The sequence below is a fragment of the Scyliorhinus torazame genome, chromosome 9, assembly GCF_047496885.1.
Source record: "Scyliorhinus torazame isolate Kashiwa2021f chromosome 9, sScyTor2.1, whole genome shotgun sequence".
In the NCBI taxonomy this organism is placed as follows: Eukaryota; Metazoa; Chordata; class Chondrichthyes; order Carcharhiniformes; family Scyliorhinidae; genus Scyliorhinus; species Scyliorhinus torazame.
Genome location: NC_092715.1, coordinates 39,173,902 through 39,199,002, shown reverse-complemented (window position 1 = coordinate 39,199,002; position 25,101 = coordinate 39,173,902). Strand labels below are relative to the sequence as shown.

At 44.0% G+C, this 25,101-nt stretch overlaps 1 protein-coding gene across 3 annotated transcripts in view; it reads left to right on the top strand.

Annotated features, from left to right (window-relative positions):
* Nucleotides 1-2,335: 2,335 nt before the first annotated feature.
* vegfc (vascular endothelial growth factor c) overlaps nt 2,336-25,101 on the top strand; it is a 254,164-nt gene continuing 231,398 nt past the window's right edge. Inside the window, exon 1 of one of the 3 annotated variants that reach the window (XM_072515794.1) lies at nt 2,336-2,990. In XM_072515794.1, the coding sequence (XP_072371895.1) occupies nt 2,874-2,990 (117 nt within the window). In that variant the 5' untranslated portion in view covers nt 2,336-2,873. Of the gene's footprint in view, nt 2,991-5,148; nt 5,682-25,101 lie in introns of those variants that run through there. The other 2 variants (XM_072515795.1, XM_072515796.1) reach the window with 2 other exon arrangements.

The window sequence follows — 25,101 nt, the reverse complement described above, 5'->3', positions numbered from 1 at the left end:
TGTAAAGATTTAATCACCAGCTAATGCTCGCATTCCAAGCATTGTTTGGCATCTTTGAATCTGTCTATATATATGTTTCTGGAACATACCTCTTCATTCACCTGAGGAAGGAGCAGCGCTCTGAAAGCTAGTGACATTAAAACAAACCTGTTGGACTTTAACCTGGTGTTGTAAAACTTCTTACTCTGTTATTTCACAGTCCACCTCCCTGCTTTCTATAGCGACATCATCCTTCTCCACACTAAATATAGATGCAAAATCTCATTTATACCTCACCTACGTCTTTCAGTCCCACACATAGGTCACCACTTTGGTCCAACTCTTGCCCTTGTTCTGCTCTTGCCCTTAATATATTTATAAAACACCTTGAGACTCTCCTTTATTTTATCCATCAATGTTTGTTAATGCCCCCTCTTAATTCTCCTCATTTATTTTTTATATACACACCCTGCACTTTCCATACTCCTTTAAGTATATATACTCCTTTTCCACTAAGGCTACAGACATTTCACATGTTCCACTATGAGCCCACTAGACACAGATGGTCGAATTTTTCCACGATATTGGATGGATGATTTGGGACAAGTGGCATGGGGAAGTTCTGGAAAGTGATGCCAGTCTGGATCCCACTGTGATAGCACCCAATTTTAAAGTATTCTTTCATAGAAATGCGGCGTCAAATGTTCCCCATCCCTAATTGCCCTTTAAGGGCTTGCTTAGCCATTTCTAAGGCAGCTAATAATCAACCACAATGCTGTGGGTTTGGAACCACATGTAGGCCTGACCAGGTATGGATGGCAGATTTCCTTACCTCAGTGGCATTAGTGAACCAGATAGGTTTTTAATGTCACCATCTCTGAGACTAGCTTGCAACTCAAGATGTATTAACTGAATTCAAATCCCACCAGCTGGCATGGTGGGATTTGAACCCATGTCCCCAGAGCCTGGACCTCTGGATTATTAATTTATTGACATTGACACTGTGCCACCATCTCCAACTGACATTTCGTTTTCCGCTGGGCAGCACTGAAGGAAAGCAGAGAAACTCCTTGTGTCTGTTGGGTAAATAATTCAGAAGATTTCTTCGATAACATCTCCCAAACCCATGGTCTCTACCACATAGAAGAAGGGCATCAGACATATGGGAACACCACCACCTGCAAGTTCCCCTTCGAGCCACACACATGAATGGATACAAAAATATGTTCTTGAGGGGATAGGGGTTGGGGGTCCAGAACCAAGGGACACAGTCTCAGAATAAGGAGCATACACACGAATTAGGAGCAGGCCCCTTGAGCCGGTTCTGCCATTCAACAAGATAGTGGCTGACCTATTGTAATCTCTGAACCACATTTGGACACTAAAGGCAATTTAGCATGTCCACTCCACCTAACCTGCACGTCTTTGGACTGTGGGAGGAAACCGGAGCACCCGGAGGAAACCCACGCAGACATGGGGAGAACGTGCAGACTCCACAGACAGTGACCCAGCAGGGAATTGAACCTGGGACCCTGGTACTGTGAAGCCATAGTGCTAACCAGTGTACTGCCGTGCTGCCCTGTGGAGCTATAAACCTGTACTCCTAGATCTCTTTGTTCTATAACTCTCCCCAGCACCTTACCATTAACTGAATAGGTCCTGCCCTGATTTGATCAACCAAAATGCATCACCTCACATTTATCCAAATTAAACGGCATCTGCCACTCATCGGCCCACTGCACTGGCCCAAATGATCAAGATCCCGTTGCAATCTTATGCGATATACTGCAGGCCATTCTTCTATCCAGCAGAACCTACTGCCATCGCACTCTCATGCACGCAAATCTTCAGTGCGCTGTCCATTGCTGTTTGCAAGGGGCTTGATGTGTGCAGATTGGCACATTTCCCTTTTTTCTCCCACATCACAACAGTGGCGGCACTTCAAGAAAGTACTTCATTGGCTGTAAGGCACTTTGGAAAGTCCTGTCTGGATGGAAGGCGCTATATCAATGCAATCCCTCTATTTTATGCCCACTGCTTTAGCGCCGGAGTATAATTCTCATTGTCCTCAGGGTGTATTAGCCGAATTGATGACACTCAAGTAGCCGCAACATATGAAATATAATAACCCCCCAAACCAGCCCCCTCCCCCAAGCCCGTGCAACCTGGAGGGACCTGTCAAAGCTTCAGACCGGGTGAAGATACAAGCCAGAAGTTGACATGTGCATTTTATATTATTTTTGTAGCCACGTGGGGATTGTCAGACCCGCTTCCTGGTCGTGTACAGCTCAAATGTGCACGTGTCCCTCTCTCTGGTATCCCTTGCCAAACTCCTTATATAAATAGTGTAGCCGGAGATCAAATCCAACCTCGTCTGTGCGGGGATAGAGCTACATCCAGTTAAAGGTTGAGGGGAACTCCGAGCTGCCTTGCACATTTAAACATGCCATACCTCCCTGCTTGGCTCTCTTACACCCAGCAGACAGAAGTGCTTTTTCACCCGATCTCCGATGTTCCCTCAGTGAAAGCTCGGCACATTCAGGCAACACGTGGATAAACTTGATTTGTGAAAGAAGTGTCACTTTTCCGCTGGAACGAACGGCCCATCCAGCGCCACCCGTCCAAGGAGATCATCACGTTTCTGGCGATTGTACAACCTGTGAAAGCTTGAGGAGCTCTCTTTATTTTTAATTTGGGGAAGGGGGGTGGAATTCGTTCTCACCACCCACCACCAACCCCCTTCCTTCCACCTTGATCCGTAAAGAGGATTTGTGTTTTTTTAGGGTGGGGGGGAAAGAAAAGAAAAAAACATAGGCGAGGGATCCGAGGATTATTATTATTGCACTGGGACAGCCACTGAAAACGCCGCCTTACTGCTGTATCCCAGCACAAAGATGCTCATTCTGGAGATCGCCCTCTTTCTGATTTACACCGCCTTTTTGCAAAGGGACTCCGCTTACGAATCGAGCCAAGACTATTACGATGATTATCAGGAGCTGGGAGAAGCGAAGGTAAATGGGGGTTTTGCTTTTTTTTGGTGGTGCAGTTGGGGGCTTACATGTTGCTGTCTCTGAGCTACTGTTCAACAAGGGGATCACCTTCACTTTCTAACAAGCGCTGCAGGAGTTTATTGCGAGGCTGTTAGTGGCACTGGATCCTCACTGGGGGCAGAGGGAGCTGGGGGCCAGTCCTGTTTCTCTAACACACACAGATTATGTAGATTTTTAAAAATACATAGTTATGCCAATTTCAACATATGTCCTGTTTCGTGGGCTACTTACACGTAACTTCGTAACTTTTAACTATGTTGCTTTTTAATGCACTTTTTAATGTATTTATAAATATATTTATAACATTTTAGTACATTCATGTATCTTTTAATACACTTTATGTAACTTTGCAACTTTAATACAGATGTGCAACTTTTATATGTGTAACTTTTAAATACGCCATGTCAATTTCTCAGATGTATCATTTTAATAGATATAACCTCTCGATACATAAATGCAACTTTTGATACATATGTAATGTCTGATTGCACCGTGCATATATTTATATCAAATAGTTAGCATTTGTAGAATTTTGGAATTTGCTGAACTAGCTTCTCTCTCTCTCTGACGTAGACAGACAGACAGAGAACAGGATTTGGAAGTTTTGCTCTTGGTGTTCACTGACTTGTGCCGCGAGTTTCTCTGCGATCTTTCCTGGCTGGGATGGTTTGAATGTTGTTGGGTGTCCGAGCAACAGCGGGGAGATTTCCCCACAGCCTCTCCACACAGACTGGCGACAGAGTTCAGCTTATTTTAGTTCAGACTAAAAGCCCGGCGTGCTAACACGTACGGGGATATCTCTCTCGACATTAGTCAGTTCCCGGAAAAAAAGTTACGAAGTGGCAGATTAATAAAAAAAATGTGCGGAGAACTCTCTCTGCTTCGAACCGGTTGAAGTCAAACAATTTTGTCACCGAGCTTCTCTTTCTCACAATAAATTCGCGCGTGTTTATCTTCAAGGGTGAGAGATGCAAATGTGGGTATTTATAAATCAGGTCAGGAAGGCTCCACTCAGCCCACGAGAGGACAAGAATTTTTATAAGCTATTTTCTTTAAGGCAGGAGGGATATTATGTGTGTCCATGTCGTGAACTGGAGGAGGGGTCAGCTACAGGGAAGGGGCAGGATTAGATAAATTAAATGTGGACTCCCCACCCCCCCCCCCCCCCCCCCACGCCCCCCACTTCGAGGTTTACAGAAATTAATTCCACTCGTAGGCGTTCTGGAGAGAGGTCAAGGGGAGTAACTAAGACAGTCTATGGGTTGGAGAATAACTATGGGATTTTGGCATTCTTGATTGAGAGTATATAGATGTCACTGTCAGGCAGTGTGTTTAAGTTGCTAAAAGGGAGGGGACTGACCTAGGGTGACATAGGGAGATGCATAGACTCGAGGGGCCAGATGGCCTCCTTCTGCACTGTCGGGATTCTATGAGTGACAGATATGGAGTGAGGGTGGAAGAGCACAGAAATTGACACAAATTAAGAGAAATGATCTGCACTGATGCATACAGAGAATGAGAAGGCAGCACGGTGGCAGAGTGGTTAGCACTGCTGCCTCACAGCGCCAGTGTCCCAGGTTCAATTCCAACCTCGGGTGACTGTGTGGAGTTTGCACTTTCTCCCCGTGTCTGCGTGGGTTTCCTCCGGGTGCTCCGGTTTCCTCCCACAGTCCAAAGATGTGTAGGTTAGGTGTGGCTATTGAGGTTACGGGGATAGGGTGGGGGAGTGAGCCTGGGAGGTTGGGGCTCTTTTGGAGGGTCGGCACAGACTCAATGGGCTGAATGGCTTCCTTCTGCCCTGTAGTGATTCTATGGTTCCAATGAGCACAGGTAGCGGCAGGACACCCACACAGAGACAGAAAGGACACAGGAAAAGGGGAGAGGGGTCGCAAAGACAGGACGAGAGGAGGAAAAAGCATAAACATACACAGCTTCCAGAGTAAGATAGCACCCAGGTGCACACACACATAAATGCTGGTGGCATGCAAAGAAATCTCACATAATCAGAACTCTCGCACAAGAAAACAGTGAAGAGATCTCAGAGAGAGACACACACACAGATAAAGAACTTTAAGTTCAGAGACTTATAAATGCACTCAGTCATATACATAAAGAACAGCAGAGGAAGAGTGACAGGAATACAGAAGAGAGAAAATGACACAAAAGTCATAAGTGCCCACTCGAAGGCAGGGAGACACACAGAATTAGACCGAAGCAGACAGACTTGCAGGGCATTGTTAGTAACAGGCGTCTGCTTCTTCCGTGGGATGGTGCAGTCTCATAATAAAGGAGGTGAAATCTTGCTGGTGACTCTCCATCCGGGATTGATTCAGAATAAAAATGTGAGCAAGTTCTCTGCTTAAACCACGCTCCGCTGAAGACTGACCAGGAAGATTAAAGTTTCCGAAGGAGTTACAGAGAAACAGTGCTGCAACTGACACACAGCCCCGGAAAGAGAGCGAAAGAGAGAGCAGAGAGGCGATACTGTGATGCTAGAGGTACGCAAGAGCAGTCAGCAAAATCAAGCGAGCAAAGTGGGTGGCAGACAGTGAATGTACAAGAAGAGAGTGAAGGTTGGCACGTTTTAACTTCTCAATTACACATTCGGAAAAGGTTGGAGGAGCAGAAGATGTGGGAGTGTCTTCTTGAAAGGTAAAAGGAGTTTTCTTTCTGCTGTCATAGCTGGAGGGCGCTATCACTCACTGAATGGGGCTCCTGTAACTTAGTCAAATCATTTGCTTAGTGGATTGAAACATTATGTTCGATTTTTGAAACAATTGTGGAATCCAGATGTTGTGCTGATGGCATTTTGCAGAGTATATTCCAATTGAAAACATTTGTCAACACTGCTGTGAAAGGCTTAACCCCTCCCTGCTGTTGTTAGCTGGAAACTGCATTTTCCCCACAATTGCCTCTCCTCCGACAGTCTTTTCTCTGACCAGTCTTACTTGGTCTTAACTCTTTTCTGACTTTCCAGCATTCCTTGCTCTCTTTCTTTATTCATTGGTGGTGGGCATCACTGGCTGGGTCAGCATTTTAAGAGTCACCTGCATTGCTGTGGGTCTGGAGTCACGTGTAGCCCACACCAGATAAGAATGGCAGATTTCCTTCCCTAATTGGGTATTAGTGAACCAGGTGGGTTTTTACAACAACCGACAATGGTTTCATGGTGATTATGAGATCTTTTAATTCCACTTTTTCATTGAATTCAAATTACATTACCTGTCATGGTAGGAATTGAATGCAGGTCCCCAGAACATTACCCTGGGTCTCCAAATTACTGGGCCAGTGATAATACCACTAAGCCCCTGCCTTCCATTATCATTTACAGAACTGTATGGTCCACAGCCAAAAGTTGAGAAGACCATTGACTTGCTGGAAATGGTCTGGCAAGCCATTTTCCCTTCAAAAAGAGACGAATACAGAAGAGTCTCATGGCATTTTTGACATGGTAATGTTATGTGCGAATGATGTGGCCAAATAATTTGATGTAATTCACACCTTTCGGTTGTGTATGTAAACAAATGAGAACAGGGTTTGTCAAACAATAATTGCACCTCTTGTCAAAAAATGTAATTATGCCATAAAAGATCAACAAACGTCTTCACATGTTCATGTGCAATAAAGCCGAGGATGCAACATTCAATTTGGATGTTTGAAGTAGCTGCAGAACTGGCTGAATGCTAACATGTGTCACTCAACCAATTCTATAAAAATAGGCCAACTACCAATTTTTGTCTCTACTTTTATGAGATAGTGCTGTGTTCAAATTGGCTGCTGTGATTCCTAATATTGCACCGGGAACTATGCAGCATGGTGGCACAGTGGTTAGCATTGCTGCCTCACAGTGCCAGGGACCTGGATTTGATTTCAGCCCTTGCCTGTGTGGATTTCCTCTGGCTGCTCTGGTTTCATATTGCAGTTCTATTCCCCATTGAACCTGTAACAGTGTCATATTGCAGTCCTATTCTTCATTGAATGTGTAAGAGTATCATATTGCAGGGTGGCATGGTAGTACAGTGGTTAGCACTGTTGCTTCACAGCTCCAATGTACCAGGTTCGATTCCCGGCTTAGGTAACTGTCTGTGCAGAGTCTGCACGTTCTCCCCGTGTCTGCGTGGGTTTCCTCCGGGTGCTCCGCTTTCCTCCCACAGCTCCCAAAAGACGTGCTGTTAGGTCATTTGGACATTCTGAATTCTCCCTCTGCGTACCCGAACAGGCTCCAGAATGTGGCGACTAGGGACTTTTCACAGTAGCTTCATTTGTAGTGTTAATGTAAACCTATTTGTGACAATAAAGATTATTATTACAAAGAACAAAGAACAATACAGCACAGGAACAGGCCCTTCGGCCCTCCAAATCTGTACCGGTCATGATACCAACCTTTGCCAAAACCCTCAGCACTTCCTTGTGCCGTATCCCTCTGTACCCATCCTATCCATGTGTTTGTCATGATGCCTTTTGAACGCATCTGTTATTATTATTATTGTTGCAGTTCCATTCCCCATTCAACCTGTAACAATATCATATTGCAGTTCTATGCCCCACTGAACCTGTAACTGTATCATATTGCAGTTCCTTTCCCTCTTGAGCCTGCAATAGTGTCATATTGCAGTTCAAATCCCCATTGAACCTGAAACAGTATCATATTGCAGTTCAAATCCCCATTGAACCCATAACAATACTATTTTGCTGTTCCATTCCCCATTGAACCTGTAACAGTGCCATATTGCAGTTCTATTCCCCATTGATCCTGTAACAGTGTTGCATTGCAATCCTATTCCCCATTGAGCCTGTAACAGTGTCATATTGCAGTCTTATTTTCTATTGAACCAGTAACAGTGCCATTTTGCAGTCCTATTTCCCATTGAACCTGTAACAGTATCATATTGCAGTCTTTTCAGAGGAAGCTTCAGTTTGACTGCAGCCTGACAGCTTTAAAAGGCCCACCAAGTCCAACACTTTATCTTCCCCAGCCATTGTGAAAGATAACAGCAAAACATACCAAATTGCTGAATGAAGCTCATTGCATGGGGATCCAGTGCTGTGGGAAATCATGACATAGCGTAAATATGTGGTTTCTACTGCAGAGAAATATATAGAGTCATCACTGCTGAAGCACATATTAACTGTGCACCACGAGAGAAACAAAGGAGAGAATTACTCTCCTAAAGAAGCTGATATCTTCCAAGCTGATGGAAATATATTTTTACACATCTAAAATTACACTATCCGAGGCAATTTTGACTACCATGATAATAGCTGCTGTGGCCTCTGTTGCTACTTGGCCATTGGTGATGGCGGGCTGGGGGGAATGAACGTTATCTTATCACATGCACAAACTTATCTTTTAACTTCAATGAAAAGCCAATTTTCTCGATTTAAAAAAAGAAAAGGATCTGCAGAGACCAGAAATAACTTTGCTGGTAGTTAACACAAACATTCTTAATTTTATAGCAGAGAAAGTTCAGGGAGGCTGATACGGTATTTCATGTTGTAATGACATGATTTATGGTCCTGACGTGAAACTGATCGAAGGAGACCCATAAACAGAAAATAAAAGTGTGGGAGTTTTACGCTTGAAAGTAGTAAATTATTTCAAAAGTTTTTTTCCTTACTTCACCTTTCTGTCTCCACTCTCTCTTAACCCACTTTCTTCCTTCCCCCTGTTTATTGTTCATTCTGTATCTGATTTGATGTTAATTCATCTTATTATCTACTATGTCATTCACTCTGTTTTTTTCTCTATCCTTTTGTTTCCGTGGTTACTCAGATAGAGCTTTGGACCTGATGTTGAAGAGGTCCTTAATGCCCTGATAACCTAATTATCAGCTCTCAATTGCAGCACTTTACAGCGCAAAAGTAAATGTGCTGATGGCCGCATTGAAAAATCTATTTCCCTGTACTGTACGCTGCACCAGAGACTTCTCAGCCAATGTAAAACAGGAGAACTTGAATTTCAGTATAAATGTGCTGTTAATATTGTGATTTTGCAATGGGGCGGGTGATGACATCGATGGGGTTTAGAGACACAATGTAAGCAATTAGGAGACCAAGTCAAATGAATAAATAATTTATTGATTAAGACATGTGAAGGCCCGTAGCAAACTTCATGGTCGTATAAATGGAAAAAGGGCTCAAGTTAGCAAAGCAAGTTCTCATATAATCCGTCGTAAGGTTCCAAAGTGGGTTTGATGTCTGGTACTGGTCGTGATCCACAAAATACACAGCGATTAATTCACAATGGAATCCAACGTCCTCATCACTTCCACCATAAGGCTTCTGCCCTCTACCATTTTTTGATAATGAACCTCATATCCCAGATTGATGTGGATACATTTCTGGTTTGAAGGTCGGCAATTCCTTCTGGAATTGCCGGCGGCCACCTTGTGTAATGCCTGGCTCTATTTGGTGACCATGTTGGGTGAGGGACAGACGTGATCTAGAAAGTGGAGGAGCGAGTATCGGAAATGCAGTTCCTGCAGTACCTGGCCGCTTGTGACACCACAATTTATTGACAACTTAGTGAATGCAATTTTCTAAACTGAATGTATTGCCAAAACAGCTGTTGTACAGAGTCGTTTGTTAATACGGTTATTTTGATAGTCCATCCAACAGCATCTGTCTTTTTAATGAATGTGGAAAACCACTCAACATAAGTGATTCAGTGACATACCTTGCTGTTAAATAGTTCTACTGTTACATGAGTGAAGATTAATGAATGGTAAATTGTAAGTTGAATCCGTATACTTGTACTCATTCCTACTTGTTTTCCAATCTTTGTCATGCTAATAAAGTTGTTTTACTTGGCAGCTAAATAATTCCTTTATGGTGGTGTTCAAATGTATGACGTGGGCAGTTTAGTTACTAAATAGTCATTATGTCTCATAGAATAGAAACAATCCTTTCAAAATTAATTTAACAAAGGCTTGATGTTAAGTATCCTAGTCTGGCAGAGATAAGTCTAACTGTCCTTACCCGCAGCGAGAATATGATGTAATGAAGCCCACCAATATCTGGTTTAAGCATCTTTGGGGTATATGTTAGTCAAAGTGGTGTAAACTCCCCCAAACGTTGCAAAATACCAAGCTATTCGGAGTCCTTGTACGAGATCACTCTTTCAAATTTCAAATTATGTCACTATGGAAGAAACTAGAACGTTATGAGAAATAGAATGTACAGCTCTACCTGCTCAAGTCACCTCAAGGATAAGAGCCCAACAAAATGAGATCCCAGACATAGAATGCCAGTCTCTATGTACTAGCCCATAGCTGATCCTCCCCACAGCACAGCCAAACATTCACAAAACATCGTGATCTGAATGTATATACAATAATGGCAGCTGCCTGATCTGGTCAGTGCATCTCTTGCAAATACTAGGGGTAATTTTAACTTTCAGGAAGAAAACCCACAGGATATTTTGGAATGTCGATTTCACACACTGCCTAATATTACTCCGAATCCTTGCAACTAGATCATGAAATGAATAATTGGCAAGTGAATCAAAGATATTGCCTACAAATGATTTGGTGCAACTTCATAGTGTCCACACAAAAATCACGTTCTGTATAAATTGGGCTTGGGTAGGGTGCTCTTTCAAAGAGCCGGTGCAGACTTGATGGGCTGAATGGCCTCCTTCTGCACTGTAAATTCAATGAAATCTATGAAATTCGATATAGATCTTATAAGGGGCTGGTTTAGCACAGGGCTAAATAGCTAGCTTTTAAAGCAGAACAAGCAGTTGAAAGAACTTTGCAGGTTTTTTCTTTACCAAATTCCACTTCAATTCCCGTACTAGCCTCCCCGAACAGGCGGCGGTGGAATGTGGCGACTAGGGGCTTTTCACAGTAACTTTATTTGAAGCCTACTTGTGACAATAAGCGATTTTCATTTCATTTCATTTTCATTTAAAACTAAAGCAACACACTCTGGTACTTTTTTTTCACTGGAGTATTGTTCAAATTCAATGGATTATCTGTGAATTAAGTAATATTTAAGGCTTTATATAAGTTGTTGGGGTTCAGTTAGCTCAGTTGGATGGAGCATGATGCAGAATGTTACTAATGATGTGGGTTCAGTCCCCACACCGGCGTCGTTTTCATGGAGGTTTGTTTCCAGCGTGTGGAGTGGTGACCCACAAGCAACGGGTTGCCAGAAAACCCTTTCTCTCTAATGGAGAGAGATGCTAGTCATCCTTTGGGACTGGCGATGTTGATGCAAGCTTTCATTTGCAATTGCAGTTCGGGTTCTGCCCTTGCCTAATAATACCGATCAGCAACCCTATATTCCATGATATTAGAACCAGTTCTCTCTTTTAATTTAGCCTCTACATTGGAGCTCGTCCTCTAACAGGGGTTTCATTGCTGACCCATTCATTGAACAAATTGATACAAATCAATTGTTATTGGGTTGCATGCTCATTGTCAGGGCAGGCTGCTGTTGTTTATGGATATGGAGCAGCAGGGTCATATCACCGAGAGCTTAGCAAATTCTTGGGCTGTGTAGCATCGTGGTGTGCTGTAGCTACTGACCCTAATTAGTTTATGACCTATGACCTCAGTTAGTATAGGAGATAATGGTTCGTTTACATAATCTGGAGTATGTGTCATGATTATTTGCCAGTCCGGTTATAATATCCATGGCCCTGACTTAATATGCTTGCCACATTAACCCATTAGTGGCGTTGCTGTCTCTCTTGGTGCGTTCATATGACCAAATTGGCAGCAGTCCCATTTTGTCCCATTTTGAAACAATATTTATCCCACAACACACATCACGAGAATGGATGACATGGTTATTATCACAGTGCTGTTTGCGCAGATTGGATGATGCGTTCACCATGTTAGTGACAAAACCTCAAAGGTACAAAATGGCTGCAAAGCACTTTGTGAGGTGTGACAAATGTTTGTTATCCCTAACCACTTTGTCACCCCAACAACAAGAGTGAGCATCGAAAAATAATGGGGAAAGTATCAGAAGCCATGTGTTCAGTGGGTTGGTTAGCTAATCTCAAGTATCAGCCACCCTGATTACAGCTGGTGAGAATTACGTCACAGGCCTTTCACTGTGTTATATGTACATAATAGTAAATCCATTCAGTGAAACAAATATGCATATTTACCTAAATTGGTCCGCTTCACTGGCAAAGCATGTTACAAAATAAATCTGCTGTCAAGAATAATGTTCTATCATTGAGAGTGCAATAGTTTCGAGAGCCTTTTATAAATTAAAATTACTGTTTGGGTTGCGCAATGCAATTTCTCCGGGTTGCAGTCTCAACTTGAAAGCATTCAAGCTTCATATTTACTTGTACAGGAAATTATTTTAAACAGTTTTTGGCAGCGATATTACAGGCTACAGGAACATGGGAGCAGGGGCAAGCTACTTAGCTCCCGGACCCTGCTCTGTCACTAAATTAGATCATGGCTAATCTTAACTCTATCTTACCCACCTTGGTTCATTAACCCTTAATACTATTTCCAGATAAAAATCCACCTTGATTTCCATTTTTAAATTTTCACATGACCTAGCCTCAAGAACTTGTTGCCCCAAAGAGTTGTTAGTCCTCACTTCTTTGGCAGACGTTAGCGGATGTATCATACTGTCTTGGGCATGATTCTGAGTTGGTGTCAGAACGTCCTTACAGGGAGAATGGGGAAATCGATCCAAGCTACTCTCCAAGGGATCAGTTCAAGAATGTTGCCTCCACAGGCCTGAGAATCCTTGAAACCCATTCTGGGAATGATTTCTGGGAACAGAAGGATGGCCCACCCTCACCCCTTGAGTCAAAATGTTCAGGGTTCAAATCCCACTCCAGGGACTTGAGCACCTATCCTTGTCTGGCATTCCAGTGCAATCCTGAGGGAGCACTGCACTGTTGTCGTTTTGGTGAAATGTTAAACCAAGAACCTGTCTACACGCGCAGGTGGATACAAAGGATCCCCATGGCACTATTTCGCGGGAGGAGAAGTAGGAGGAGATTCTCACCATTGTCCTCACTAACATTTTCCCTCAACCTACATCACTCAAACTCATTGCTGTTTTAACCCACATTCACCACTTTGATTTTGGGGGCCGGTTTTGCTCAGTTGGATGGACAGCTGGTTTGTGATGCAGAACAAGGCCAAAAGCCGGGGCTCAATTCCTGTACCGGCTGAGGTTATTCATGAAGGCCCCACCTTCTCAACCTTGCCCCTCGCCTGAGATGTGGTGATCCTCAGGTTAAACCACCACCAGTCAGCTCTCCCCCCTCAAAGGGGAAAGCAGCTTGTAGTCCCTGGAGCTTTGGCGAAGTTACTTTACTTTTATTAGCTGCAGATTTCCTACAACACTAGTTACATTTGATAAGTGCTTCATTGCTGTGAGACATTTTGGGTTATCCTCAAAGGGACTATATAAATCCACATTCTTTCTTCCCAATGTTTCTATTGTTATAGTTTTATAGCTGGTAGTATTGAACCCAGTTTGTTACATCAATAGTCTACAACTCACTGTAGAAGGTACCGCCTATGTTGTACACTGAACTGACGCTAGCGTCTTGCTTTGTCTTGGCATGTGGGTAGCCCTGGGCACTGACTCGTCTTAAGTAACTAAAAAATGCTTCAGTGGGTTAATTAGTATTCAGACAAAGTACACTTGTAGTAGAATTGACACCGGGTGATATCATATCCTGCTGTTCTCAACATTGAATTGCGCCTATATGTATGTCATCCAAAGTTCAAGAGGTTTTTTTTTACCTCAGAAGTTTCCAAATGGTTTTAAAATGACAAATGGTCTAATTTCTCAAACATTACTTCAGAAAGCCAATTTCAACAAGCCCAATGATGGTGAAAGAACTTTGCAGGTTTTTTTTCACCAAATTCCACTTCTCCAAGAAAACTAGCACATTCTCAGTGGTTATTCATTCCCTGCATTTCATAGCTCTGTAGTTCAGTCCAAAAAATCAGTGTTCCATATATATAAATTCTGACCTTCAAAATCTTAGGGCTTTGTGTCTGGAAATAAATTCATTTGTACAGCAGTCTCGCACGTTAAGACTAAAAATGTGATCAACCTTTCCAGTTACTCAATTTTGGCAAACTACAAATTCATGCTAATCTCTTGGGGATCACATTCAGCTCCCAAAGCATGAGGAATTTGTATTGGTTTTAGTTTATTTGAAAAGAATACGGTTAATAATACATTTCCACAATGGTACTTCAAGCACTGAATGTGGAATATTTGGATTGAGCACTGGGAAGTACGGGAAAGAGCTGGGATGTGGGCTTGCAATTGTTAGCTCTGCTCGGAGAGCCAGTACCCATGCAAGCATGATGGAAGAAATTGTCTCCTTTGAACCGTAGCACCCTGACAGCGCAGAAGGAAGCCATTAGGCCCATCAAGTCTGCACCGATCCTCCAACCTATCTAGGCCTATTCCCCCAGCCTATCCCTGTAACCCCAGTTAACCTGCACATAAGAACATAAGAACTAGGAGCAGGAGTAGGCCATTTGGCCCCTCGAGCCTGCTCCACCATTCAATGAGATCATGGCTGATCTTTTTTGGACTCAGCTCCACTTTCCGGCCCGAACACCATAACCGTTAATCCCTTTATTCTTCAAAAAAACTATCTATCACCATAACCCTTAATCTCTTTATTCTTCAAAAAACTATCTATCTTTATCTTGAAAACATTTAATGAAGGAGCCTCAACTGCTTCACTGGGCAAGGAATTCCATAGATTCACAACCCTTTGGGTGAATCTTTGGACACTAAGGGGCAATTTAGCATGGCCAATTCACATAGATGTGGGAGGAAACAGGAGCACCCGGAGGAAACTCACGCAGACATGGGGAGAACGGGCAAACGCCACACAGTCATCCAAGGCTGGAATTGAATCCGGGTCCCTGGCGCTGTGAGGCAGCAGTGTAAACCACTGTGCCACCGTGCCGCCAAAATTTGCTGTAATTGAAGGTCTTCTATGTAATGCAGACAATCCAATCTACTGTTAATGCAAAGTCAACCGTTGCACAATAACACTTGAACTATCCAGTATTTTGAATGAAGCAATTTAATTAAATCAGCATTTACATTGCTTTTTGTGCCTGCAAACTAATTGACAAATTGAGAGACGTGTCCTTCAAATTAAGTGGGACATATTATATGTTGAAAGTATTATCAGAAGAAAAGAATAACCAAACATACATGAACATAGAACACAGAACATACAGTGCAGAAGATGGCCATTCGGCCCATCGGGTCGCACTGACCCACTTAAGCCCTCACTTCCACCCTATCCCCATAACCTAACAACGCCTCCTAACCTTTTTGGTCATGAAGGGCAATTTATCATGGCCAATCCACCGAACCTGCACGTCTTTGGACTGTGGGAGGAAACCGGAGCACCCGGAGGAAACCCACGCAGACACGGGGAGAATGTGCAGACTCCGCACAGACAGTATCCCAGCGGGGAATCGAACCTGGGACCCTGGTGCTACCGTGCTGCCCCAAAACGCTGCAGGAATATCGGAGGAATTGAAGTGCTGTAAGTTGTTGGAAAAATACGTGTGGGAACAAGCACCTTTCAAACTATATCCCAACAAGGATCAGCCTCCTCAGGACTCTGGTTAGATATGACTCTTTTCTTGCCTTTATAGTGCACATTGCCATATCCCTTATCAACATCTGACAGCACTTAGCGGACTGCGCAGTGCTTGGAAGTGGCTGTTGCCAATGCACATAATTTCTAAGTTGCAGAGCAGGAATGGGGGAATCTGACTAAATCAAAGCTAAAACTATTGACAGTGATAAGTCTTCAACTGATGTTCCTCATTTTATTTATGGAACACTGTCAACACCATAAAATAGAGTGCCACATTGTGTCTCCGATACAGCAATCAGAGTGTAAGATGTTATTGGTAATTGACTTCAGAATGACATTTTAAGTTACTGTTTTACATCATTCAACCTGGTACAAGGTCATTTAAGACAAATCACATTTTATACCCTCTCCCCTGCAAGGACCCCTCTCCCCCATCCCCCGCCATATACCATCTACCCAAGGATTCACCTTGTGAATTGATTGCTTGCAAGATTGGTGAATGGATGGAAGTGACTGATGTGTTTTGGAATCAAGCATCTGTGGTTTCAAGGCTAATTCTGGTATTTAGAATTAAAAAGTGTTGATTTAAACAAATGGGGATTTCAACCCCAACCATGTGCTATAATAACTTGAATTATGACTAATTAAAGACTTAACTAGTTAATATTGAAGGGCAGATGCAGTGCTGCACAAGTGCTACACAATTACTCATTGTTTCATAGTTATGGGGAGGACTGAAAGAAGCCGAGGTGACATTTTCCCTGAGCTATATCCTGTTGCTATGTTGGGAAGCTAATCAATCAAGTCGTTAATCCTTTAGCTGTTTGCAGTTTTTCATTCCCTTGCTGTTCGCTGTGACAATATTACGGTCAGTTTTTGATTTGTGTGGCTGATTCTAGCCTTGTTCCAGTCAGGACCCCAGGGACTACAAGCAGAGCACAACAGAGCAAATGTGTTAAAATTAGTGTTAACTCTGTGTGCAGCACTCTCACCTCTGAGTCAGACAGATGGTGGGTCCCTGAGCACAATAATCAAGGTTTAGACAGCGCTGAGGGAGTGCTATGCTGTCGGAGGTGATGTCTTTCAGATGAGATGTTGAGCCGAGGTCCAGTATTTCTTTCCAGGTACAATTATAAAACCTCATGGTGCTATTTTGCTATTTCCAGCTTCCATGCCAATATTTATCACTCTCACAACAGCACAAGTGTAGTGCTTATCACTTTGCTGCTTGTGGGACGTTGCTGCATTCAAATTGGCTCCTATATTTCCTAATGGACAGCAGTGACTACACGTCAAAGAAGCAAACCTGGCTGTGAAGTGCCCTATCATCATTGACCACCCCTCAATTCGAGGATGACATCCACTCAGGGTCGCCAGTTTCTGCCACAGGTCTTCATGTGACTGGACAGGCTGATCCTCGATCTACAGACCACTGGACACTTTGGACAGGATGTCCCACAAATTAGTGGGATCCGGAGTGCAGGATTTGCTTCCTTTTCTTTCCTTTCCTGCTGCCACCCTGACCAATCATCATTGAGGCATTTGGACTCAAAGCATGATGCAGCTTGATGGACAGGTTGACGCCATTTTGAACGATTGGGAGCAAGCTCCTCCCAATCACCAATGGCCGCGCTGCCACGCTTCAAGGAGAGCTTCAGAATGTTTTTGAAGCGTTTTCTCTTTTCTCTCCTGGAATGCAGGACATTTGAGATTCAAGATTACAGCACCTTGCGGAGAATTCCTTTGCACTTTTATGCATCACTGACATATTCTGCAGTACTGAGTGTCTTGTTCACTTGCTGTCAATTCTTTCTACAATACTTCTTTAGTTCTCACTATTATCTTTCTTTTTAGAGGATTAATGACTATTATGTGGCTTTAAAGTGGCAAACCAGCCATTTGGTGCAGACCCCCATTGAGCTGAATAACTTTCATTGATCATGTTAAACTGTAAGCACAATTGAAGCTCACCTTTATCAATGTCTTCTTTAGAATAACAGGAAAGTGGTTATTGCTGTGTTGATGCTGTCTGAACAGTTACACACTTTGAAAGGATTACACGGAAGAGCTTTCAATAATTGTGGCTTCAGAATCTAAAGCACTTTCACAGATTAGTGCATGAGAACATAAGAACATTTAGGGTCAGGAAAAGGCTACGAGGCCGAATAGGCTTGTCACTGTTAAATATACAAACCCCACCTACCCATCTTTTGCCATTGCCCTTTACCCATTCTCACACCAAAATATTTCTAGTTGCTCTGTGTACCAACCTGTGTCATGTACTTCAATCCCTGGAGTGTCCTGGAGATTCCGGCATGGTGGCACAGTGGTTAGCACTGCGGCCTCGCAGCGCCAGGGACCTGGGTTCACTTCCGGCCTCGGGTGACTGTATGGAGTTTGCACTTTCTCCCCATGTCTGTGTGGGTTTCCTCCAGGTGTTCGGGTTTCCCCCTACAGACTAAAGTTGTGCAGGTTAGGTGGATCGGACAAGCTAAATTGCCCCCTAGTGTCCAAAAGGTTAGGTGTGGTTAGTGGGGTTACGGGGATAGGATGGGGGCGTGGACCTAGGTAGGCTACTCTTTCAGAGGGTCGGTGCAAACCCGATGGTCCGAAAGGCCTCCTTCTGCACTGTAGGGATTCAATGATTCCCGGAACTGAGGATTAATCTAACTTCTGAGTATTAATCCTTGATGTTTTAATGCTTTGCCAGTGAGCAACCTGCCTCAATTTACTTTCTTACTTCCCTTGATTATCTTGAATACTTTCAGTTGCGCAGTGTTCAGATGCTGATTGGAGATGTAAAGTGAAGACTGGTTTTATTATCACAGCTTTGAAAGTAGCAGCGGGGAGAGTAGATGAACGGTTTAATTTTAAGACATGAATCACGATACATAGTTTCATTACTTGATGCCAGCTTCCTTTCCTCCCATCAGGAAGTGAACGGGGAGAAATTTTATTTTCCTCTTTGATCTTCCCTTTACCCCACAGCGAGGAAGCACCGGGCCCCTCAATATTTGTGATGCTTGGGATGGGCCGATAATTCCACAGCAAGTTGTTCTCTAAATGCACAGGGCTGCTTATTAAAATAACCATGGGTTGCACACCGTACTGCTTTTGAGAAATTCAAACTTTGATATCTTCAGAAAGTGCAACTTTCATCACGTCCACATGTTTTGGAAATGTTCGAAACTGAGGGGGTTCTTGCAGGGGTCCGTGGACGTAATGACAGAGGTGCTGGGGGGTAAAGGTGGCACCGAGTCCAGATGTGGTGATATTCGGGGTGTCAATAAGTAAGCGTTCACTTTGGGGTAAATTGGTGAAACCACCAGGATCTTCCCTGAAAGTGGATGAGCCTCTCTCTGAGGCTGCAAGCAGGCAACTACCTGGAGGAGGCCTCCTGTTAGGAGTCCAGGGTCTAATTACACCTTCCTTAAATCCCCACAGCGTAGAGTCACAGGTGGCTGCAGGCCACAACCTCAGCCATTGAACATCCGATGAAAGGGTCCCTCCTCCAAAATGATGACCAGCCAGCTTTTGTTGAACTCAATCTTTAAACTTGTGGAAGCTTTCAGAGGTGACTCCATCTGAGGTGCTGTTGTGATATCTCACCCACATCAGCGGCACTCACTTGTGCCGTTTGGCCTGCTGGTTATGCACAGCCTCAGCTGTTGTGATTGGCCCTCCAGCCTGTGTAGCCAGGTCTAATTGGTTCGAATTGGATGGAGAACGCAGAGGTGGCCGATACATTCCAGGAAGATGAAATACTGACACCATTAGGATCTGGATTATGAAAGGATCCCACCACCCGGAAATCTTCTCAGTCCTGAAGATTCTGCCCTACAGCGCAGTCCTGAGGGAATGCTGCACTGTCGGAGGTGCTGTTTTTCAGACAAGGCCCCATCTGCCCTGGAATTATCTTTATCTCCATCTGACAAGACATCTGAAGTCTTTAGAGGCCACAGGCTGCAGTGTTGCTGTGAGAGGTGAGTGCATATTTAAAAGAGACTTCAGTTCCTAGAGCAGGCCACAGGCTGCAGGGTTGCTGGGAGAGGTGACTGCATATTTAAAAGAGACTTCAGTTCCTGGAGCAGGCCACAGGCTGCAGGGCTGCTGGGAGAGGTGAGTGCATATTTAAAAGAGACTTCAGTTCCTGGAGCAGGCCACAGGCTGCAGGGCTGCTGGGAGAGGTGAGTGCATATTTAAAAGAGACTTCAGTTCCTGGAGCAGGCCACAGGCTGCAGGGTTGCTGGGAGTGGTGAGTGCACATTTAAAAGAGATTTCAGTTCCTGGAGCAGGCCACAGGCAGTAGGGTTGCTGGGAGAGGTGAGTGCACATTTAAAAGAGACTTCAGTTCCTGGAGCAGGCCACAGGCTGCAGGGTTGCTGGGAGAGGTGAGTGCATATTTAAAAGAGACTTCAGTTCCTGGAGCAGGCCACAGGCTGCAGGGTTGCTGGGAGAGGTGAGTGCATATTTAAAAGAGACTTCAGTTCCTGGAGCAGGCCACAGGCTGCACGGTTTCTGGGAGAGGTGAGTGCATATTTAAAAGAGACTTCAGTTCCTGGAGCAGGCCACAGGCTGCAGGGTTGCTGGGAGAGGTGAGTGCATATTTAAAAGAGACTTCAGTTCCTGGAGCGGGCCTATTGGCTCATTGGAAATCGGGCAGGGTACAAAAGGTGTGGCAGGAGTGCCTTTAAGTCACAGAGTGCTGATTGGAACAGAGTGCATCTGAGTTTAGGTGAGTGACTGAGTGCTGATTGGAACAGAGTGCATCTGAGTTTAGGTGAGTGACTGAGTGCTGATTGGAACAGAGTGCATCTGAGTTTAGGTGAGTGACTGAGTTTGGGTGAGTGGCTAGAGAGGGCTGTGTTTTTGTTGGTGTTTGGGCTTATCCTTGAGGTTCTATAAAAAATGTTTTAAAAATTATTTAAATTAATTAACTAGTTGAAGATGGCTGGACAGGTGATGTGCTGTTGCTGTATGATGATGGAACTGGTGGATCCCATTGAGACCGTCAGTGACCACATCTGCAGCAAGTGTTGGCTGCTCGAGGAACTTCGGCTTAGAATTGATGAGCTGGAGACCAAGCTGCACACACTGCGGCACATCAGGGAGGGGGAAAATTACCTGGACGCTTTGTTTCAGGAGGCAGTCACACCCGGTAGAATAAGTACTGTTAATTTGGTCAGTGGTCAGGGACAGAGTGGTGTGACTGCAAGGGAGGCAGGTAGGGGGATCCTGAGTTTAGGAGTTGAGGAGCCTCAGCCCTTGACCTTGTCCAACAGGTATGAGGTACTTGCTCCCTGTGTGGATGAGGAAGAGGGCTGTAGGGAGGATGCGTTGACTGACCACTGCACCGTGGTACAGGAAGCCATTCAAGAGGGGGGAGCAAAAGACAAGTGGTAGTTGTAGGGGATTCTATAATTAGGGGGATTGATGGCATCCTTTGTAAGCCCGATCGAGAGTCCCGCATGGTATGTTGCCTGCCCGGTGCCAGGGTGAGGGATATCTCTGATCGGCTTGAAAGGATTTTGGAGAGGGAGGGGGAGGATCCAGTTGTTGTGGTCCACGTTGGGACTAACAACATAGGTCAGACTAGGAAAGAGGACCTGTTTGGGGATTATCAAACACTAGGGACTAAATTAAAGAACAGGTCCTCCAGGGTTATAATCTCTGGATTACAACCCGAGCCACGTGCCAATTGGCAGAGGGTTGAGAAAATTAGGGAAGTTAACACGTGGCTAAAGGAGTGGTGCGGGAAAGAGGGATTCCATTTCATGGGGGCATTGGCATCAGGACTGGGGCAGGAGGGACCTGTACCGTTGGGACGGTCTTCACCTGAACCATTCTGGGACCAGTGTTCCAGCGAATAGGATAAATAGGTTGGTCACAAGGACTTTAAACTAGCAAGTTGGGGGGAAGGGAAGGGTAAAGCTATGGACAGAATAATGGTTAATGGAGAGCAGGTTATTATGTAGAGATATGGATTCAAAGACAAGGAAAATTAGGAGAAAGGATAAGAGGAAAATAATTTGCAAAAAGTTACTGATCAAGGTGTTAGGATTCATAACAAAGACATAAAACACAGCATAAAGTGTACTTTACCTGAATGCTCGTAGTATACGGAATAAGGTGAATGAGTTGATGGTGCAAATCATCGTGAATGACTATGATTTAGTGGCCATTACTGAAACATGGTTAAAAGATGGTCACGACTGGGAGTTAAATATCCAAGGGTATCAGACTACGAAAGGATAGAATGGACGGTAAGGGCGGTAGTGTAGCTTTGTTGTTTAAGGATGGCATCCGGGCAATAGCAAGGGATGATATTGGTGCTATAGAGGATAAGTTTGAATCAATTTGGGTGGAAATCAGGAATAGTAAGGTGAAAAGGTCACTGATAGGAGTAGTCTATAGGCCACCAAATAGTAACAGGATGGTAGGGCAGGCAACAAGCAAAGAAATAACGGATGCATGTAGAAATGGTACAGCGGTTATCATGGGAGATTTTAATCTGCATGTCGATTGGTTTAACCAGGTTGGTAAAGGCAGCCTTGAGGAGGAGTTTATAGAATGTGTCCGGGATAATTTCCTGGAACACTATGTAATGGAACCTACAAGGGAACAAGCGGTCCTAGATCTGGTCCTGTGTAATGAGGCAGGATTGATTAATGATCTCATAGTTCGGGATCCTCTTGGAAGGAGCGACCACAATATGATGGAATTTAAAATATAGTTGGAGGATGACAAGGTAAAATCAAACACGAGTGTTTTGTGCTTGAAAAAAGGTGATTACAATGGGACGAGAGAAGAACTAGCTAAGGTAAACTGGGAGCAAAGACTTCATGGTGAAGCAGTTGAGGAACAGTGGAGAACCTTCCGAGCGATCTTTCACAGTGTTCAGGAAAGATTCATACCGACAAAAAAGAAAGACGGTAGAAAGGGGAAAAATCGACCGTGGATATCTAAGGAGGTGAGGGAGAGTATCAAATTGAAGGAAAAAACATACAAAGTGGCAAATATTAGTGGGAGACTAGAGGACTGGGAAGTCTTTAGGGGACAACAGAAAGCTACTAAAAAAGCCATAAAGAAGAGAAAGGTAGACTATGAAAGTAAACTGGCTCAGAACATAAAAGCAATAGTAAAAGCTTCTACAATATATAAGACAAAAAAGAGTGGCTAAGGTAAATATTGGTCCTTTGGAAGATGAGAAGGGAGATTTAATAATAGGAGACGGGGAAATGGCTGAGGAGCTGAACAGGTTTTTTGGGTTAGTCTTCACAGTGGAAGACACAAATAACATGCCAGTGACTGATGGAAATAAAGATAAGATAGGTGAGGACCTTGAGATGATTGTAATCACTAAGGAGGCAGTATTGGGCAAGCTAATGGGGCTAAAGGTAGACAAGTCTCCTGGCCCTGATGGGATGCATCCCACTGTGTTAAAAGAGATGGCTAGGGAAATTGTAAACGCACTAGTGATAATTTACCAAAATTCACTAGACTCTGGGGTGGTCCCAGAGGATTGGAAGGTAGCAAACGTGACACCACTGTTTAAAAAAGGAGGTCGGCAGAAAGCGGGTAATTATAGGCCGGTAAGCTTAACTTCGGTTGTCGGGAAAATGCTGGAATCTATCATTAAGGAGGAAATAGCGGGACACCTGGAGGGAAATTGTCCCATTGGGCAGACGCAGCATGGGTTCATAAAGGGTAGGTCGTGTCTGACTAATTTGGTAGAATTTTTTGAGGATGTTAGCAGTGCAGTAGATAACGGGGAGCGAATGGATGTGGTACATCTGGATTTCCAGAAAGCTTTTGACAAGGTGCCACACAAAAGGTTGCTGCATAAACTAAAGATGCATGGCATTGAGGGTAAAGTGGTAACATGGGTGGAGGATTGGTTATCTAATAGAAAGCAGAGAGTGGGGATAAATGGGTGTTTCTCTGGTTGGCAACCTGTAACTAGTGGGGTCCCTCAAGGATCAGTGTTGGGCCCGCAGTTGTTCACAATTTACATAGATGATTTGGAGTTGGGGACCAAGTGCAATGTGGCAAGGTTTGCAGACGACACTAAGATGAGTGGTAAAGCAAAAAGTGCAGAGGATACTGGAAGTCTGCAGAAGGATTTGGATGGGTTAGGTGAATGGGCTAGGGTCTGGCAGATGGAATTCAATGTTGCCAAGTGTGAGGCTGCAATTGTATAGGGTGTTGGTGAGGCCGCATCTGGAGTATTGTATTCAGTTTTGGTCTCCTTGCCTGAGAAAGGACATATTGGCACTGGAGGGAGTGCAGAGGAGATTCACTGGGTTGATCCCAGAGTTGAGGGGATTAGATTATGACGAGAGGTTGAGTAGACTGGGACTGTACTCATTGGAGTTTAGAAGGATGCGGGGCGATCTGATTGAAACATATAACATTATGAAGGGAATAGATAGGATAGATGCGGGCAGGTTGTTTCCACTGGTCGGGGAAAGCAGAACTAGGGGGCATAGCCTTAAAATAAGGGGAAATAGATTTAGGACCGAGTTTAGGAGGAACTTCTTCACCCAAAGGGTTGTGAATCTCTGGAATTCCTTGCCCAGTGAAGCAGTTGAGGCTCCTTCTTTAAACGTTTTTAGGAAAAAGATAGATACCTTTCTAAAGAATAAAGGGATTCGGGGATATGGTGTACGGGCCGGAGAGTGGAGCTGAGTCCACAGAGATCAGCCATGATCTCATTAAATGGCGGAGCAGGCTCGAGGGGCCAGATGCCCTACTCCTGTTCCTAGTTCTTAAGAAGTATGACATCTCTGACAGTGCAGCACTCGTTCAGTGTGAATCAGAGACCTTCTGATTGAGAGGCAGCAGACCAGAGTTGGTTCCTGGTTTTCGAGTTGCTGAACTCGGCCAGAGCAATAGCAAGAGTTTATATTTAAATCGCACCTTTGACATAATAACATGGTCCAAGGTGTGGTGTTCTTTGTGTTTCTAAATTCAGGATTGTTGGCGTAATGTTCACAAAGACCACAAAATAGCTTTAACTTGAACAAAGCTAGAAATTTATTAACACTATTAATTTGGATTCGACACATACTCTTAAAGAATACAGAGTTGATTATTATCGTATAAACCACACTCATCCACAACTAATCTTTATACTGATATAAACTATGATCTGCTCTTACTCACACTATCTGTACTTCTGACTCTCTCAAGCTAACCCCTGCACACTCTCGCCCACAAGGCTTAGCATCAATGCCTAATATACTTGTAACTGAAGCTCCCTCCAGTGGCTACATTTCATTGACCCTTGCAGTACTTACATTTATGATAATACCACACACAAGGTCCTTCACAGAGGAGTTCGAAAATAAAATATGACACAAATCACTTAAGGAAATATTAAGCCTGATGGTCAAAGGCTCAGTCAATGAGGCAAGTTTTAAGAAGTCTCTTAAAAAGGGAAAGTGATGTACAGAGGTTTAGGGAGGAATTCAAGAGTTTAGGGACAAGACA